The sequence below is a fragment of the Brienomyrus brachyistius genome, chromosome 7 (genome assembly GCF_023856365.1).
Source record: "Brienomyrus brachyistius isolate T26 chromosome 7, BBRACH_0.4, whole genome shotgun sequence".
In the NCBI taxonomy this organism is placed as follows: Eukaryota; Metazoa; Chordata; class Actinopteri; order Osteoglossiformes; family Mormyridae; genus Brienomyrus; species Brienomyrus brachyistius.
In genome coordinates this window covers 4,406,146-4,424,358 of record NC_064539.1, presented here as the reverse complement: position 1 = coordinate 4,424,358, position 18,213 = coordinate 4,406,146, and the positions used below count along the sequence as shown (strand labels likewise).

General features: G+C 47.5%; 1 protein-coding gene across 5 annotated transcripts; it reads right to left on the bottom strand.

The window, feature by feature from the left end:
* Positions 1-494: 494 nt before the first annotated feature.
* On the bottom strand, positions 495-18,049 carry pisd (phosphatidylserine decarboxylase). 5 transcript variants are annotated; one of them, XM_049018945.1, is made up of 9 exons: positions 17,950-18,048; positions 16,694-16,767; positions 15,881-16,056; positions 6,962-7,127; positions 5,411-5,647; positions 5,004-5,142; positions 4,761-4,910; positions 2,689-2,849; positions 495-1,893 (listed from the first exon to the last, which is right to left on the bottom strand). In XM_049018945.1, the coding sequence occupies exons 2-9, from the start codon at positions 16,751-16,753 to the stop codon at positions 1,669-1,671; spliced, it is 1,314 nt and encodes a 437-aa protein (XP_048874902.1). In that variant the 5' UTR covers positions 16,754-16,767; positions 17,950-18,048; the 3' UTR covers positions 495-1,668. The 5 variants fall into 5 exon arrangements, with proteins under 5 accessions (XP_048874902.1, XP_048874905.1, XP_048874904.1 ...); XM_049018948.1 differs by lacking the exon at positions 6,962-7,127 and having other exon boundaries at positions 17,950-18,049; XM_049018947.1 differs by lacking the exons at positions 16,694-16,767; positions 17,950-18,048 and adding an exon at positions 12,356-12,917 and having other exon boundaries at positions 15,881-16,019.
* Between the last annotated feature and the right edge of the window lie 164 nt (positions 18,050-18,213).

Below are 18,213 nucleotides of genomic sequence, written 5' to 3'. Positions count from 1 at the left end.
ACAGTCACACTTTCACACACACATCCCAAAATAGACAAAAAAAACCTGCAATTTGGCACTACAACAGAAAAACAAAACAAATATAAAATATCTGCCTAAGTGAACACCTCTGTTTCAATTACAGTATCATAATTAATACAATATTAATATCAGCATTACATTAAAACGGCAGGTTTTGTTTTCACTGAAAACATCCATTCGAAAAACCTGTGTCGAGTGGACTACAACCAGACTTAGCTGCACGCCACAATAACCCTCTTAGAAATGTCTCTGCGAACACAGAAATAAAACAACAGCCGGAAAAAGAAAACGACATTCAGCCTGACGTGTCGAAGGACTGATGCAAAGGAAAACGAGAAAAATGACACATTGATATAAATGATGCCCCCCACCCATTAACAAAAACAACACTGAAATGTTCTTAGGCACAGATGAACAACCCTTGCGACATTTTTCCTAAGTTTAAAGATCTAGGATTATTTAACTGGTACGTCAAAAAAAAAAAAAACGGTGGACAGACTGCTCTATAATTAGAAAGCAATGCATATCTGGTGAAAAACTGTGGATATACAAGCCCTGAAGCATTCTGCTATTTGCAACATAGCACACATTTTTGGACTCTGGCAGTTTAAAGGGCAAGTCGTCCTTAAATGACACGTGCAAACTGGGAGTTGTAGTCATTTGCGTCCTTCGCTCCAGTAGATGAAAATGAGGGTAACACTCTTGTTTTCCGGCGGATGGGGGGGAAATCAGAAATGCACCAGGACTACGTGGTGCAGGAAGGAATCCTGCTGGATATTTAGATGCTTTACTGGAAGTGACACGGCTAAGCGTCAGGGTAATGAGATTGGCCAAGGTTAGGGCTCGTCTTACAATCAGTCACGGCTGCTAATGCTGGGAGGAATGGGAGACGGGAATGACAGTTACGGTAAGCATTTGATGGGCTCTGAGTACAGCACGAGAGTACCGTGGCCATCTCCTGGGGTTATTCCTCCTGTTCGAAGTCTTCATCCAGTGGACTAGCAGATCCATCGGAAGGAAGGGAGAGATATTGTGTCACTAAGTATCCAGGGCAGGGAGACCAAAATGGAAAAAAAGAGGAAAAAAAAAGAGGAAAGAGTGATGGCCAGAGGAAAAGTAACAGAAGATGATTTAAGTAAGTCGGCTCATTCCTGCCGTGCAGACAGGAGTCGGCCATCCCATGTCTCTGGTCAGTACCATTCGCCTCTAGGGGGCGACGACGAGTCTGTATGTGCGCAAACACAGCGTAATTTTCAGAACCCCCCCCCCACGCCCCCTCCCAACGGAGAGAGTCATCCTGACAAAGGCATTGTGCAGTTAAAAAAAGAACAAATGCCAAATTAGAGATATCAACAAAAAAAAATCTCTATTTCCATGTGTTAAGTGGTACAAGAAATTAGTTTAACTATGGTAAACATTTAAAAAAAAAATGTCAAAAACAGGTGGGGAGACCTGGGCGAAGATGCGGCGGAAGTAAGTATCCCTGTGTGTACAAGTGAGCGAGTGAGAGTGAGGGGAGGGCGTCAAGGCCGACGCATGCGGTCACATGTGCTACTCGCTTAGTTAGCATGAGCGCGCACTTGTGCGCATGTCCGCATTCTGCCTCAGCTTGTTCGCTCACGTCAGCTGTCCCCACACCCCAGGCCCTCACATGGTCCCCAGTGCCTCCCCAAATCGGATCTTCTGGCCGGGCTTGAGGCTGAAGGTAAAGTCTCGTGGGGCCTCGAAGAGCAGCACGATGGTGGAGCCCAGGTTGAACTCGCCCAGGTGCTCGCCTTTGCGCATGCACACTCCCTCCTGGTTGCCATTGGAGACGTAGCTGAAGTCATTGTAAGAACCTTTGCTGTAGCGGGGGCTATTGGTGTGCAGCTCCTGTGCGGAGGAAAGAAAGGCCGTCACATCTGGCAAGCCTACATTTCTGCGTCGGCGACTCAAAATCACCTCCCTTTAACAAAAGCAAAGCTTCTTAGAGGGAAGTAAAAACCATTTCTTCAATAAGAGGAACAAATCTGAGACATCAAATATGACATCCTTGGGTGCAACGCCTCTCGTGATCTGTGCTGAAATGAATCCTTCAAACCCACATGGGAAATATAAGTGGGGGGGTGGGATCGAGGGGCAGCTCTGGGCTGTACAGACATCAGGGGGGCTCTGGACACCGAGCCCTCTGACAGAGACACGCTGGTCTCTACCAGCAGAAGCCAGCTGATAAAGGCAATGGCAGACAGCAGACGGTAGCTAACCGCTACTCAATCCTCTGCCTATGGTACAGCTAGTGTTACGCTTCCAACATGCACTCAGTTAAATTCTTTAATTGCTAGATTTCATTAAAGTATTGATCTTTAATATTTACAGAGGCTGAAAAAGATCTTGACATTGCTTGAACATCCGCCATCCTATTTTCTCTGGGAGCAGTAGGACAGGCCATTATGAACAGTAAACATTAAGCACGCTGCTGTATCTAGCCTTGTAAAGCCCTATTTAGCTACATGCTAACAAGCTGCTGTACCTAACCTTTTAAAGCAGCATTTAGCTGCATGCTAACATGCTGATGTATCAAGCCTTGTAAAGCCGTACTTAGCTACACGCTAACAAGCTGCTGTACCTAGTCTATTAAAGCAGCATTTAGCTGCATGCTAACATACATGTTAGCAATTATTCACGCACCTTGTCGAAGTAGATGCGGATGGAGCCCACGTTCGTGGCGCCCACTGCGGTGAGAGAGAAGAAACCATGGGTCCACTCGCCAGACAGAACCACGCGCTCGTTGTGGCAGAACAGCTCTTTGATCCAGCGCGCAACGCCTGGGTTCACAGACATCAGGGAGCCTAGGGGGAGAGCATGCAGCCAAACACATAAGACACGCGTGAGCCGGAGCTAGGTTTGTGCTGCAGGGTGAACAGGGGCCTTGAGAGAGATTTTGGGCCTCATGGGATCATACTGGGCCCCCCAGTCCAAACCAATCCTCCAGGTTTTTGCCAAATTTTTCAGGGCCCCTGTTATTCCGGGGCCCTTGAAATTGTCCTAACCCCCCCCCCCCCCCCCGGTGCCCCTGCTGGTGAATAACTGTGTCGTCATCACAAAATCCTGCACCTAAAACACTTGAGTTCTGCATGAAGTAACTGGCATTTAACCAGACAGGAGGCGGCGTGTACAGGACATGGACGGTAACTAAAATAAATGGTGATATATACAGAATGTGGATGGTGCCCAAGACAAGTTATGGGTACAGGGTGCAGATCGCACTGACAAAGTACTAAGGAGTTTTTTTCCGTCCCGTGGTCAACATTAGCGAGTGGATGCGAGAAACGGCGAGAGTATCAGTGCAGACTCTCACGTCTGCGCAGACTCTCACGTCTGCGCAGACTCTCACGTCTGCGCAGACTCTCACACCTAACCGCTCTGCGGCTTGCCGTAAACAGGCACACACTCCGTCCTCTCGTCTCCGCTTTACACCTAAACCCCCGAGCCGAAGAGGCACTTTGTCTTTGACAAAAACGGGAAGTCGGGCATGCTGGTTAACTACGAGATTGGCCAAGCTGGCAGAGAAACCAGGCGAGCTGATAGATGACAGTCAATCTCTATTCACAGCGACTACCCTGGATCAAAACATTAACTAATTAATTAGCTAATGGAGAAATCGTTTATATACAAGTAAATTTTGCTATGCACCAGGAAATCACTTTTTTTTTTTTTGCAATGTCAACCCACAAGCTAAAAACACAGCTCAAGCAATTCTTCTGCCAAATACGCAACCTTAATTACACTGCCAAAGTAGTTTCACTACAAGATGTACTTCATTTCTGTTGATTTTTATGTGCTTTACTGCAGTTCCATTCCCATATTTGCAAGCCACCTGAATTTTTGCAAGGAGAAAGAAATTAAATTGCAAACATGGCCTGCTTCTAACATATTCCTAATTTATGTCGATGAGTCCGTCATTCCGTCGCCGTTTCCTTCCTCTTTCATAACACGTGGTACGGACATCATTCTTGGGGCTTCTACTCCGCTGATAGCCAAAGATGGACCGGGACCAAACACTGTCACATGCCTCTTAGTCAGTTTGCTTTCATTTGTTTTTAAAGTCACAACCACTTTCATTTCAGCAGCAACTGATGCAAACAAAATTCTTTAACAGGCTATGGTTACAGTGCTAAAACTAAGAGTGAAAGTGACTAATTGTTATTGTTGACACATCACAGCACACTGTGCTACACAACAAAACGTGTCCTCTGCATTTAACCCGTAAGTGACATAGCAGTGAGAAGCTATTATTTACGGCTGCAGAGCAGTACGCGGGGGTGGTACCTTGCTCAGCGTACCTAGGTGCTATGCTGCTGGTCAGGGATTCGAACCAGCAACCTCGCTATCACAAGCACTCTGCCTTAACCATTACGCCACTACTGCCCTCAGTACCCAGTACACTGGTCCCTGTACATTTCGCTTACATGGCATTCGGTTACACTTTTCAAAATCCTTCAGAACCTTCTGGCTGCAAATCGGTCAGGAAAATGAACGAAAACAACACGTCATTCAAACTGACTATTAGAGCACATACACTTGGCCTCTTCTGATTAATTATATTTGCTTTTTCCACATTCTGTTACGGTGCGGATGAAGCGTCAGGACTATTTCGGAGCATCTTCTAACAGCCGATAAAGTTTGAAGAGGGTGGTATTAAATACCTAGAGAGGAGAGGGGTTTGCACTTTGGTGGGAGATGGAGGACGGGGCACTCACCTGGAAAATGGCGTCGGTGTGCCACCCTCCAGTCAGTTGGTGAGTGGAAGCAGTGGTAGTCCCCTGGAGCCAGGTACACTACGCAGTGGAAGAGCTCGTTGCCCTCCTTGGTCACCAGCATGTCCTGGAAGGTGCTAGGTTCGGCCACTTCTAGATGCACAGAGATCAGACCGTGATTCAGGGCCGGAGGAACACAGCGTGGGGGTGTGACAGACGTGTGCAACTGCAGGCAGCTGTGCTTACTTCTGCTGGAGGCCAGACTCTCCACCCAGGTCTGCGGCCCCAGGAAGGTCTCCAGGGAGTAGGTGACCCCCTTCACCTGCTCCACCTCACAGTTACGCACCCTCCCGAAATGGAGAATCTTTCCATCGGCTGGACTGATCTGAGAAAGAAAAAAAATGCATTAAAAAAATAAATAAAATCACCATGGTAACCCAGACTCATCCACGCTAGCTGTAATTAGTAGCTACGTCGGCTGCATGCCAGATGGGTAATGCCTGGCTAGATGCTGCTGCGAGAGGAATATCAACAAAGGTGTCCCCACGCACACTCACTCACTCACGCACTCATGCACGCACTCACGCACGCACTCACTCACGCACTCACTCACTCACGCACTCACGCACGCACGCACGCACGCACGCACTCACCACGCAGTGCGAATCGCACACGGGCCGCGCCTGGGGCTTCAGCTTGCGCCGGAAGAACTCGCTGAGGTTGCGGTAGTGGTGCAGGTCCTCTACGGCAGCCTCCTTCATGTTCACCCCGAACGTCCAGATGTACAGGCTGTAGATGGGTTTCCTCAGCCAGGTTGGCAGCTCCACCTGGTTCAGGCGGCCCCAGGCTCGCGACAGTAGCCGCGTCGGGATGGACTTGTACAGAGCGACCTGTAGGGGGCGGCATACCCGGTCAAACACACACCCCCTGCAGCTCCTGCAACTGCTACGATATGCTAATGTAACCAGTCAAGGAAGTTAACTGTATGAGCTCTTTAAGGGCTAACCAGCTTTACACTGATAACCTGCAACTAGTTTAGAAGGCAGCAGAAAGGACAGACTGTAAAGGGAACGTAATGGAGAACGAAACGCCAAGACAACCATTAAGAAACTGACCCATCAACGGCTAATCTGTTTAGATCTGGCCAATGATACAACCACTGTCAAAAATGTCCAATGAGGAATAAAGCTTGTAAAGAGTTACCCAACCTTGACTTGTCACATGTTGTATGTTCAATGATTGACTTAAACTTGAATGTTCTGTATTCAATAATCATTTTAAATGAAATGTCTAAGTGTGAACTGGTTATTATAAAAGGTGCTCATTTCCGGCTTATGTGCCATTACTGCCCTCTAGTGGTCGAAAGAGTCAAAGTTACTGTGTCATATTTTCCAGAAGTTGGTACTGATGTAAGATTCAGGTGAAGCTAATTGTGGAATGTCATGTGACAGTAGCCATATTTAAGAAAACATTTGTTTCCTTTTACTGTTCCAGGCTTCACTGTGCTTGCAAACAGCAATTATTGCTTCATAATAAAAAAGAAAGTGTTAGTCCACATAAATCAATGCAGTGCAACACAAAAACCTCAGAGGGTCCCTCACCAGTACAGGGCTGCAGATCTTTGCCTCCAGTCGAGTAATAGAGTGCAGGATACATTTTAAAAACGCACACACACCCTGACGGTAAGAATTCTCAAATTCAGTTTTCAAGAGCCTCGTGTTAAAATAAGTATTTTAAGAATAACATTAGCGTTACCATTTGTGGTTTTTAAACTCTGAAATTGGAACGTCACCCAAGGTGTCGGCTATATTTAAACGCAGAAAATTGTAGAACATTTAAACTGGGCTGAGGGGGGAACTCGACGGAAATCATTAAAATACTGGTGCCGCCTTCTCCAAAGCTTCACTCCAGACAAAGGATCCGCTCGCGTCGGCTCGGGGACAAAGGGACCCTCTCACAGAGCAGCGGCGTGACACGGATCGGCGCCCGGCCCGTTCACATGGGACCGAGGATCCGCACTAGCGGCTTCGTCTTTAGGAAAACCTGAGGGAGACCTTCTCACTCTGGATGCTGAGCTCTTACTCTCTCACACGCGCACACACACACACACATACACACACGGGTCAGTGACAGGGGGCTTCAAGGGCTGATGTGGAGCTGACTGATCTCAAACTCCACCCGCCCCCCCCACTTCAAATACTCACCCTGCTGGTGGGCCGCCAGCCTGCCTTGGCCAAGGGTTTGAGGACTCCGAAGGGTAGCAGGTAGTAGAGGAAGGAGAGCGGCCATGAGCGCAGCCGCAAGGCGGGTCGGGACATGCAGCTCAACTGGCCCAGGCGCCGCCGCAAGGCCAGCTGGGGGAACTGCAACCTGCACACCCACGCGCGCACACATGTGCCGAAGGAGACACGGGAAGGGGGAGGGGCGTGTATGCGCACGCAGACATGGAGGCAGGTGTGTTAGCGGCAGGTGCGGAGCGGAGATGGACGCAAACGATGATGGACGAATTTCAAAAACAAAGCAAGCAAGAAAGGCAGACAAACAAACAGATACACAGGGACCACAGAAAGACAAAGAGATGGAGAGGCGAGATTAGAGCTGAATACAAAAGCCACTCACTCTATCTATGTAAAAAACACACCCCCACACTCCCTGCAATCACAGCTCTATGCAAACGCCTCCCCATTCTCTATTGCGGAGAGCTCTTTCCAAAGGTTTTAAAGCAAAAATACTTTTCAGAAACTATTTCCATCCACACCGCCGCTACATCAGCAGCGACCCCATCGGCTTGCTCGGCGCCTCCAGTGTGGTCCCCTGGAGTCCGATCTCAGTGCATTTGCATGACAAGATGCGCAGGGCTGGTCTGTAGGGTTGCGCATGCAGGGGCAGGGCATGCTGGGTAGGGCAGCGGGCAGAGCGGGGCGGCGGCAAAGGCAGGAGTGACCGTGGCAATGAAAGTCCTAAGATTGCTCAACAGAGAGAGAGAAACCATGGCCCGTAGACGTGCTATGTAATTACCCTAACTGCTTGGATGGATTTTTTCATTCGGTAGTTGCAAGTATTCGAGGATGGGGGCGGGGTTTTGATGAGTGCATGATCTGATTGGATGAAGAAGATGTCCGTCAATATGGGGCGGGGTCGTTTGTTGGACGAAGTTGGGGATGGCGGTTAGACGGCGGAAATGCAGGACGTGTAAATTCAAGGTGACCGCCCCCTACACGCATGTTCGCAAAGCCAGAGGCTTCACGGGGACAGGAAGGCCGGCAGAGGGGATTGACACAAGGTGACACCACAACCCGGCAAAGAAGGATTAGCCTCTGTGGGCCGAGGAAGTGGGTCATGCTGGCCTCTGGAAGCGCTAAGCCAGGCCCGATTAGCTGAGCTGACATGGCCCACCTGGCGGACAGTAACCATAGGGCTCTCTTTAAGGATAAGAAGCAAGTCCTGTCACATGGGCCGCAAGAGACGTGTCCGTTCACAGAACCACACCACAGGCAGCTAAACCAATCAGAATTCTGCTAGAGTGTTTCCTCCTCTTCATGTTACCTGACCATCTCCACTCATTGCCGAATTCCTGCTGAAGTGCCACACATTTTTAAGGGCTAACTATGAGCTAACTGGATAATGCACCACTTTTAAATTTTCTGAAACTTAGTCCTTCTTACAGATTGATCAATAAGGATATTTCTCCCCCCCCCCAAACTACACTAAGATTGTGGAAACACTTCCAATTTTTAGAGACTGCAGAACTTTACTCAACTGTTGCTCCAGTTACTTATTTAATCATCTAATGCACGTTATTCGTAACATTCTTTGACCATTTATAAATATTACCACCAATAACAGCGTAGTAATTTTTAAAGCGTGATGTTGAAAATGTTGGGCGTTTCCACTACTTTAGCCACCACCGTATAATTCTGTATGTAAGAGGGTGTAATGGGGAAAAAAAAACAAGTCACTACATATCACACAGATACATAAATCAGCACCTCCACAGCGCCTTGGCACAAAGACTTTACGATGTGCATTTTTATAGGCTAGGGCAGTGTTTCCCAATCCGGTCCTCAGGGAGCAAAAATGTGGAATGTTTGGTAGGGAGCTGGGAGGGAGCAAAACCTGGACCGACTGCGGGTCCCCGAGGACCGGATTGGGAAACACTGGGCTGGGGAAACGAATCCGAAAATCACTACTGAGGTTGAACGAGGAGGATTCAAAGAAACAACGGGACACTCGGGTCACCTCATATCCAGACGTCATCACTGACGGAGAGCGCGGCAAAACAGCATAGCTCATTCCTGAATAATTCACAAGAAAAAGTTCAAAGGAGCACAGCCGTCACTCCTCTACTAGTGCTAGGTGATCGCCTGCAGTCCACCCTAGCAAGCTACAGCAAAATAGATTTTCTGTTGCTTAGCAACGATTTATTTGCCCTCCTGAGGGATTAAGTCCTAAGGCAGAAGAACGACGTGTAATGAATCTACCCAGTAAAATTAACGTTATTAAAAAGTGCCCTTACGCTGACTTTAAACGCGCGGTAAGCTACTCCAGACGAGGTTATACCGCGAACAGTCACAGAACAGCAAACGCTCTGCCCTGATGCTAGGTGATGACCTTTAGCGGTTGCCTCCTTCTCAAAGAAACCTGGCCATTCGTGTCGTGCCTTACTGCTCTGGGGGGGGGGGGGGGGGGGGGACATGTATACACCACGGACACCAGAATACGCGCACGAGCATGCTGAATGTTTCAAAATGCAGCCGGCTAACTTCCTGTCCGAAACGGTGAACGGTCATTGTTTGTTCCGCTTTGACCCGACGGATCATCTGACTACTTCTGCTACGCCCAGGGTCACCAAGCGTTCACCAAATCAGGCTACTTCAGAAACAGGGATTCAGGAATTATAAAAAAAAAAAATAAAAAAAAAAAAAACAGAAACCAGGTTAGTCCATGGCCAGAAATACGAATTTTTGTATTAAACCAGAATGCTCAAAATGAAATGTGGTGAACTGTCAGACAAACATTGGCTTTATGGCAACACATGCAGACAGTGTGTCCATGACAGGCACATGCAGAGATATTTACAGGGGCAGGGAATTGGACCCTAAATATAGGCACCTTCCCTACCTTCACAGTGCTAAACATCCCCCCAAAGCAGTAGACTGTCACAATGAATATTCCGTCAAACTTTAGCAGGATTATTTTGGTTTTCCTGCAATAAAATAGTAACAATGATCCTGCAGTTTGGAACCGCGAAGGAAGGCGATGGTTCTGCTGGCTAAAATGCCTGTATTTGCAGAGTTCTGCAGTTTTGTTGTCACTGAAAAGCTTTACATTCAGTTCAGATGCTTTAGCTACAGCATAAAGCCACTGCACTGTCAGGTACCCTGTACCACCAACACATTTTGTGTTGGTCTCAAGCCGTATCGCGCTGATATTTTTGGGAAGTATTTGGGCTGGAATCGGGAAACCCTGGCCCAGCTGCAGCATGAATGACCGGATCTCGCCCCCCCCCCCCCCCCCCCCCCCCAGGCTAAAGGAGAGGGACCTAACCAGTCCGGAAGATTCACTGCTCTTCTGGAACCATGAAGCACTCCATTTGGACGCACGATCATGTTTACACATCTCTCATGGTATCCATGACATCACTTAAACACAAACAAATACAACACCTGCTGTATGTCGTAGTAGTCAGTGGCTGTGCAGCTACAATAACAAAAGCCACATCGCTCTCTGCACTCTCCATGTGCATGAGATGATTCTCTCTCATCTCTCATCCAGTCTACCACTTGTCAATTTTAGTTTTTTCCACAAAGCTCATTACAGTTTAGTGCAGATTATGCCTGCATTAATTAACACTTAAATTGGCCTTTCCAAGCTCAATTCTAATTTTGATTCATGGCACTTGAGGAAGAGACACAATATATTCAGAAATTAACAAAAAAATAAATTTTTAAATCAAGTGGGACAGAAGCTGTGCTGCACATCCATCAAGAAAAAAGCAGCAGGAAGATGAAAGACAAATAGTCTGAATAGATTCACTATCAATCAATCCAATTAAGGAAACATCTACACCTGTTATTTTTAATGAAGGCATTAGCCATCCTACCGACACGTTTAGTTATCGCTCTAATGCTTCGCTCCTTATCGCGATCAAACACCGCCACACCGGCAAGTTTAATAAAACATTAATAACAACAATCACACATCGATCCCAACAACTATGTGTTGCTATTTTTAAAAATCCACTTTTGAAGTGTATATGCATAGAGGAGTGTTGATTGTAAGTAAAATAATGAAGGAATGAAAACTGACCAGTGAAATTTTACTTGAAACCGTTATAAATATGTAAAGGGCATTTTGCACTTTATTAAAGTGCATTTTTGATAATTTAATAAACTGAAGAACAATATCAAACCAAGTCTGAAATGTAAAGGCTGCACTTACTCACGCCGGTTATTAATAGACACCAGAGAGAAATGAATCTCCACAAAATGCAAGTCTGATAACAGATGTGCTGGATGACACCGGCCGCCGACAGCCCCTTTGTGGATCCCGGTGGTTACCCGGGGGGGCCTGGCACAGTGCCACTGCCACAGGGACAGCCAAGCATCCCCCGGGAAGGGGGGGAGGGTGGCAGCGTCGGAGTCGCACCGCTCAAACTGAGCTTCATTCAGCGGGGTTTCAGGGAGATAGACACGTCCCCGAGGGACCAGACCCGCAGTGCCGCAGCTCACTTCCACTCGGCTGCCCCAGTTGCGACTGCAGCGGCACCCTGGGGGCTCCCCGTGTCGTCGCGGCGTGACACTGCATCACTGCCTGCACTGGAGATGTCTCCCGTCCATTTCGGAACCCACAAATGTTTTTAGGGCAGAAATGCGAGCCACTGACCTGTACACATACACAAGCCCCCTCATCCCTTCTCTGCATAAACGATGCAAACAAACAGAAAAGATGGGAACTAAAAAGGAACAATTTCCCTTCTGTTTCTCTTCTACATCAAGCTCTTCCCCCCTCTCTCTCTCTTTCTCACACACTCACACACACATACACACTTATCTACCCCCCCCTTACATTTTCATTGCAGGCAAACACTGGCCAATCACTGACTCTCCCCCAGTTTCTTGCTCGTATCCTGCACATCCTCAGAACAATGTGCCACAGAAAAAGAAAAAAAAAACAGCAGGTCAACACCACCCCGGGGGTGGGGGGGCTGAGCCAGGAGGCGGGGATGGGGGAGGGGGTGGCCGCTCTCTGACAGATCAGGCCGAGCTGCCGGCGTTCAGTGGAGCCTTTGTACTGCTTTAGCCCTGTTCCTGGCAGCCAGAGGCAGGGGGCAGAAAATGAGACAGATCTGCAGAAGCGGTTTGAAAAGGTGGGTGCACACGCACAGCAGAAATGCAGTCATCTCTGCCTGCCTGCTTAACCCCCCCCCCCCCGCCACCCCCCCCAACTCAGTGTCAACACGTATGGTTGATATTCCCGCCCCTATCAGCTCCCATTCTGCTGAAGTACACTGTCACTCGGATCTCTCTCTCTCTCTCTCTCTCTCTCTCTCTCTCTCTCTCTCTCTCTCGCTCCGCGGGTGGCGCGCCCCGCCATACCTGAATCGGGTCCTGTGGCTGAGGGCGGGGACCCCCGAGACGCCCTGGCCGGCCCCGCCGCTGCCGCCGGGCCCCTGCTCCGCCCCCGCTGCCCTGGAGCTGAGCAGCCGCAGCCTGCGCACATCAACTCGCACCCGGTGCAGATTGAAGCACGGCGACGGGCTATGCAAAGACCTGCAGCATCTCACCATTTCCCCGGGCTCCGCGCGGGCGGCTGCTGCTGCTGCTGCTGTACGCTCCACTGACACATGATCCCTGAGCTCGCTCGCTCTCTGCGCCCCTCCACCTCTCCCTGTGAGTCTCTCCCCCCGTCTGAGCGCCGCTCGGCCGCCCTGCTCAGCCTCAGCCCCCCCGCCGGACGTGACGTGGGCCCCTGGGTGGCGCCTCCGCTCCCCGCTCCTCCTCTCTGCTCCTCCTACTCCTCAGCCCGGGCCACTCAGGCTCCTTTGTCCAGGCGATTCTGCAGCAGTGCCGGGGTCGCGGAGGGGGTGGGGTGGCAATTGTCCTCTGCCTTTCCGACGTCGTCCGCGGAGATGGGAGGAGAGGAGCGGGTCACGGACAGCTTTGCGGAGAGAAACAATCTGATCAGGTGGACTCGCCAGGCCGGCCGTTAGCTCATCGCGGCCCCCCAGGGACGAGGGGCTGTGCTGCACCGGCAGACTGCGCGGCGGCACAAAAACAAACAAACAAACCAGCACAGCGGCTTCTGCACAACTCTATACAAAAATAAACATGACAAAAATACTGAAATAACTATAAATAACTAAAAACCCTGCACAACTTATTATGGCCGAGTGTTTTTAAAGGGCTTACAAAAGCAGGGAAAAAACACGACTACCGGGTATAACCTGGAGCTGCATGAAGCAAAGGGACGACCTTGAGTGTCATGCGGCCAGATTATAATGAAACAATCAGAAATGAATGAGGAAACATTATTTATACTAATTGAGTCGATGAAATTGAGGCTAAAATTATAATAAATATGCAGAAATCACGTTAAATATGATTATAATGGCTATTAATTAATGTTATTGTTATTAAACACAAGGCATAATGCCTCTTGTAACTTCACATGCAATTATCATGATCAGGCGTATATAATTGAACCTGCCAATGTACATTCTAATGTACACACAAATACAACTACGAACATCAAAATAAATTCTGAGAGATTAAAACAATATGTGAGTGTGAGAATGTAATTAACTAGATCTGCCAAAAAACAGCAGGGGAGAGTATTAAAAACCCATCCGCTGTTTCTTATGAAGATGTCTAAACTAATGACGTGAAATCAAACGATCTGTAAAAACCACCAAAGCATGAGTGACTGTCCGCTGAACTCAGTGACGACAATGAATGAGGGATCTCTCACCCGTCTGACACAGGAAAAGTGACATCACATGTTTCCTCTCCTAAAAGATCTCTAGCGGTTTCAATACCGAGGCTCTTTCACAAAATAAAATTAACTACTAAACCAGAAAAAACTAATTACGGTTATGAACTACCGTGAAAACATGACATGGCCAACTATAACTTATGAGAATCCTAGAAGCAGGCTGTTTATTGTTGTAACCCTGTAATAATCTTAAAATGAGCAACATGGTTTAAATAAATAAACTATACGCATAGAAATTCAGATAAAGACATTTAACGGTCTGTAGTGAAACTTAACTAAAATACAAAAAAAACTCACCTCAAGTCTTTTACTTCAGAAGTAAGACACACACACATCGGCTACAAGTAACACAAACTCAGAAAGTGCCTCTCCTTAAGTCCCTCAAAGTGAGCAGTGAGCGGTACATTCGGAAGTTCCTAGTATTTTTCAAAACTAGTTAAAGGCACAGACCCTCCAGGTCTGTATTATCCTGAAACGAAGTACAATGGGGAAGATGCAAATCCCCTTTAAGACTGGGGAGGCGGGCAGATTGAAGAGCAATGATGTCACATTACCGAAACAAAGCCTCCTGGGTAAAGTCACCCCATAGAAGAATTCCTCCTCGGGGGAGAAAAAAAGAAAAGAAAAAAAACTTCAGTCAGCCCAGAGTTTTCCTATTTCTACACAAGGTTTGTGAAAGTAGACAGACGATAACTTCTTCACCATTAGCTTTTTAAGCTGATACGCTACACACAATAAAGCCTGAGGCTCAGCTGTGATGCAATGCCAACAAAGTATGAAACAAAAAGCATTTCACTTTCCAAACATTTTCACTGCGGGATTAAGCTGAAGAGCAGGATTGTGCAAACAGAAACTGTCCTTCTTGTTCTTCTGCTGCATGCACATGCATTAAACTGTAGGGCAATTATCTTCATGCCCCCACCCCCAGAAATCCTGCCTTTAATATCTCGCCACTAGCAGACAAAAAAAAAAGAAAAAACACAGATGGTCCAGCGTGTAACTTTAGTCACGTCCCAGGAAAGTGCTTTCCCCACTGCTATGTGTGGCATGCCAGCCCCCCCTCGGGACTTTGGACAATGCCAAATCACTCACATTGCCTTGACACTGCTACCCCCCCCTCCCCCTCCAACCACATGCCATCTGTGGGGGTAGGCGGAGCAGGGTGATGTTATCGTAACCATTTTTGGGGAACTTATTAATAAGTACTGACATAGAAGAGAATGACACGCTTGTGGCACGATGGTCTTACTTCCAGCAGTGGATGTGTGTGTGTAGGGGTGTGGGGGGGCAAAGTGGGGTAAGTGACAAGGAGGAGCTGCCACGCTGGACGGGGTGACCTTAAACAAAAGTCATCTCACACATTGTGGCTGGTGACCAGTTTGGCTAGAAACGGCTGTTTATCCTGCCACCGGTTAATCCAGTGAAAGAAAACATCAGACACAGAGGAAAGTAACATCACTACACTTCTTAAGAGTCCCGTTAATGACATGAGTATCAGAAGCTGGTAAAACTGCGACAGGAAGAGCTGCTTCTTCACACACACAGGTCGGTCTCCCCCCCCTCTCCGTTTCAGCTCTTCAAACTCTTTAAGGACAGATTAGTCCTCGGTCGATAACTCAGAATCACCTTCCTTACTGTCCTCGGTCTATGAAAACAGGGCTTTCAGCAATCGACGCACTGCTTCCTCATTCCCAGAGATACTGATGGGCACGTTTTGATGAAAATGAAGATTCCAGTAAGCAAGCAGAGTGAGGAGAATACAAATTCACAGACGTGTACATGCAGGGAAGCCGACAGGGGGAGAGGCACACAGACGGGCTCGAGCACACACTCCTGACACACACTCCGGTGTCCGCACGCAATCCATCCCAGCATCCAGAGTGTTTTGTTTGCTCCCCCCCCCCCCCATATCCTTTCGCCTTAGAAAGAGTCAGAGCAACGGTGCCCCTCCTCAAGCACCACTCAGCCTTTCCCCAAATTTGCTCCACTTCACCACAAGGACACCTAATTCTGCTCACTAAGGGCATGATTGTTATTGTTGAATATTTGTTTAGAAGGAGCGATGGACCAGGATTCATGAAGACCGGGGGGGGTGGTCTGCACGACGCCATGGCAGCGGGGATCCCTACCTGGGTCTTGTTGGCAAGCCGCGGGGGCACCTCGATCCCCATGCACTCCAGCTGTCGATCCCTGTACCGGCCGTACTGGTCATAGCCCAGGTAGCCCCCCCCGGTGGCCAGAAGGAGGTGCAGCGGGCGAAGCCGGGGCCCCAGACCAAGGGCGGCAGCACTGAGGCACCGGCGCCCTGTGGGAAGCACAATGAGAGTTACAGTGTTAAAAAGACACTGACAGAAAATGACTCTGTAACAAGACATCAAATCCATCCATTTTCTAACCCCGAGAAGAACTGGGGGGGGGGGGGGGGGGGGGGGGTCGGGCTGGAGCCAATGCCAGGCAGCATAGGTCACGACAGGAGTACAGCTGTGCTGCTAGTCCGCAGCAGGGCACATACACACAAACACACAAACACACACACAATCAGACACTAAGGGCAATTTAGAGACCGTAATTAGGTCAACAGCACAGATTTCAGACAGTGGGAGGAAAACAAAGTACACAGAGCAACCCCACACTACATAAAGAAAACATGCAAACTCCCCACGCACACACGGAACTACACACGCAAATACAAACACACACACGTGACTGGACTTCAAACCCAACAGAACTTTATATGGACCCCGAATACGTAAACATATATGTAAAATTGGGTGGGGGTAGAGTTGCTACCCATCACTTATATTATGTGATTGTTCCGTATTGCAAAATAAAATGATGTGTTCCGCATCGCAGGGGTTTCCACCCCCTGAGGAAGGGGATTCGGCATTGTCCAAGGTTCCGATGCGAGCAAAGCAAAAAATTTTTTAAATGATCACACTCACCACTTGACAAAGTACGCCATGGGGCCTGCTGATCCGGCCTGACCGCTCGTGCACCAGCATGAAAAAGCAAACAGCTGGGGGGGAACATAGAAAATGTTCAGACACGCAAAAAATACCATACGACATTATCTTACGATGCGTAGAGGAATGACAGCAGGGTTTTCTGCCTTTCCAGGTCTCCAGTTGATCCCTTCTCATGTGGATGAAATATTAAACTTTAACAGAACACGTATACAGTCAGCCCTCGTGCATTCACACGAATTAAATTACATGTACATGTTCCCTTTACATATTTTATTGAATTGTACCTTGGTTACGTATATGACTTCTGTCAGTAAGTTTACAGTCACGTTCATTTACTCATTTCACCTTACTGTGGATGCAAAAGAGAACTGCAGACAATGCTGTGTTCTATGAATTAGTACGTGTGACATTACTATACTATACTGTAAATGTGCTAGTGTGACAAATATCTGTTAGGCGATACTGTACTCTATTTTAACATCAAACATTTGTTTTTTTTAAGTAATGTATTAAGCTAACTTTTAAATGAAATTAAAGTGTTTGGGGAGGATGACGGGGTCATGTTTGTAGTTTAAAGTATAGAAATATAGTTTATTTCTATACTGGAGCCTAACCTCGCGAATGTCCGAGGTCTGACTGTATAACTAATAGGTTGACGTTAATCACCCCCTCTACATATCCTTCTGACCAACAACGGTTAACAACTATGGGAAGTGCAAGTAAACGTCACGTCACATATGAAATAGGAGGATTAACAAAATGTATTAACGCTTTGATCAGAAGATTTAGCAATAGATTTACCAGAAGCAAATTTCACACAAAACATTACTACATTTGCTAATTGCTGCAGAGCAATTTTTCATACGTACTTAGGCCGTTTAGCTCCGGAAAGGACTTCAGTTACACTTTTGATTGTGTTACTATGGAGTTAAGTTAGCTTAGCAGAAAGGTTAGTCATGCAGGATAAACCTTTGATTGAAACTGAGTTAAGAGATTATGAAATATTTTTAAAACATCAAACAAATATTTTGCCAATATTAAGTTAATTTTGCAGTCATTACGTTTGACATGCTCAAAAGCAACGTGAACTAGCACAACTGCGAATACTGTAAATTATAGATCGATAACTTGTTTTCCTTAGATGTATATATGAAAGCGCACACAGTCGCTTATAAGAGGGCTTTCTAGGCAAGAAGTCATAACTGCGTGTCTTATGTGAAATTTGTAGGTACCTGACACGACGCCCAGCTGAAACGGGCAGCGGAGAACAGCACGCCTTCAACAAGGTCGCCGCCATCTTGCCGGATCGACATGCTCCTTACAGCGTCCAATCAGAAGCCGGCAGTGACTTTAACGCGCTTTAAATGTCCACCGACACAAAATATTTTCATTCATTCATTCTTTCATTTCTGTATGATCACGGAAAACTGTAGCTATTGTTGTCATAATTGAAAGGATTTTAAGAGGATTATATTCGAAATGATGCCGCTTCGAGG

Excerpts from the sequence above, each read along its gene's own strand:
- pisd (XM_049018945.1), bottom strand. The coding sequence starts at position 16,753 with ATGCTGGTGCACGAGCGGTCAGGCCGGATCAGCAGGCCCCATGGCGTA. Across the intron at positions 4,911-5,003 it reads GAGTCTGGCCTCCAGCAGAA|AAGTGGCCGAACCTAGCACC; the intron begins GTAAGCACAGCT and ends CTGTGCATCTAG. Across the intron at positions 1,894-2,688 it reads TCCGCATCTACTTCGACAAG|GAGCTGCACACCAATAGCCC; the intron begins GTGCGTGAATAA and ends TCCTCCGCACAG.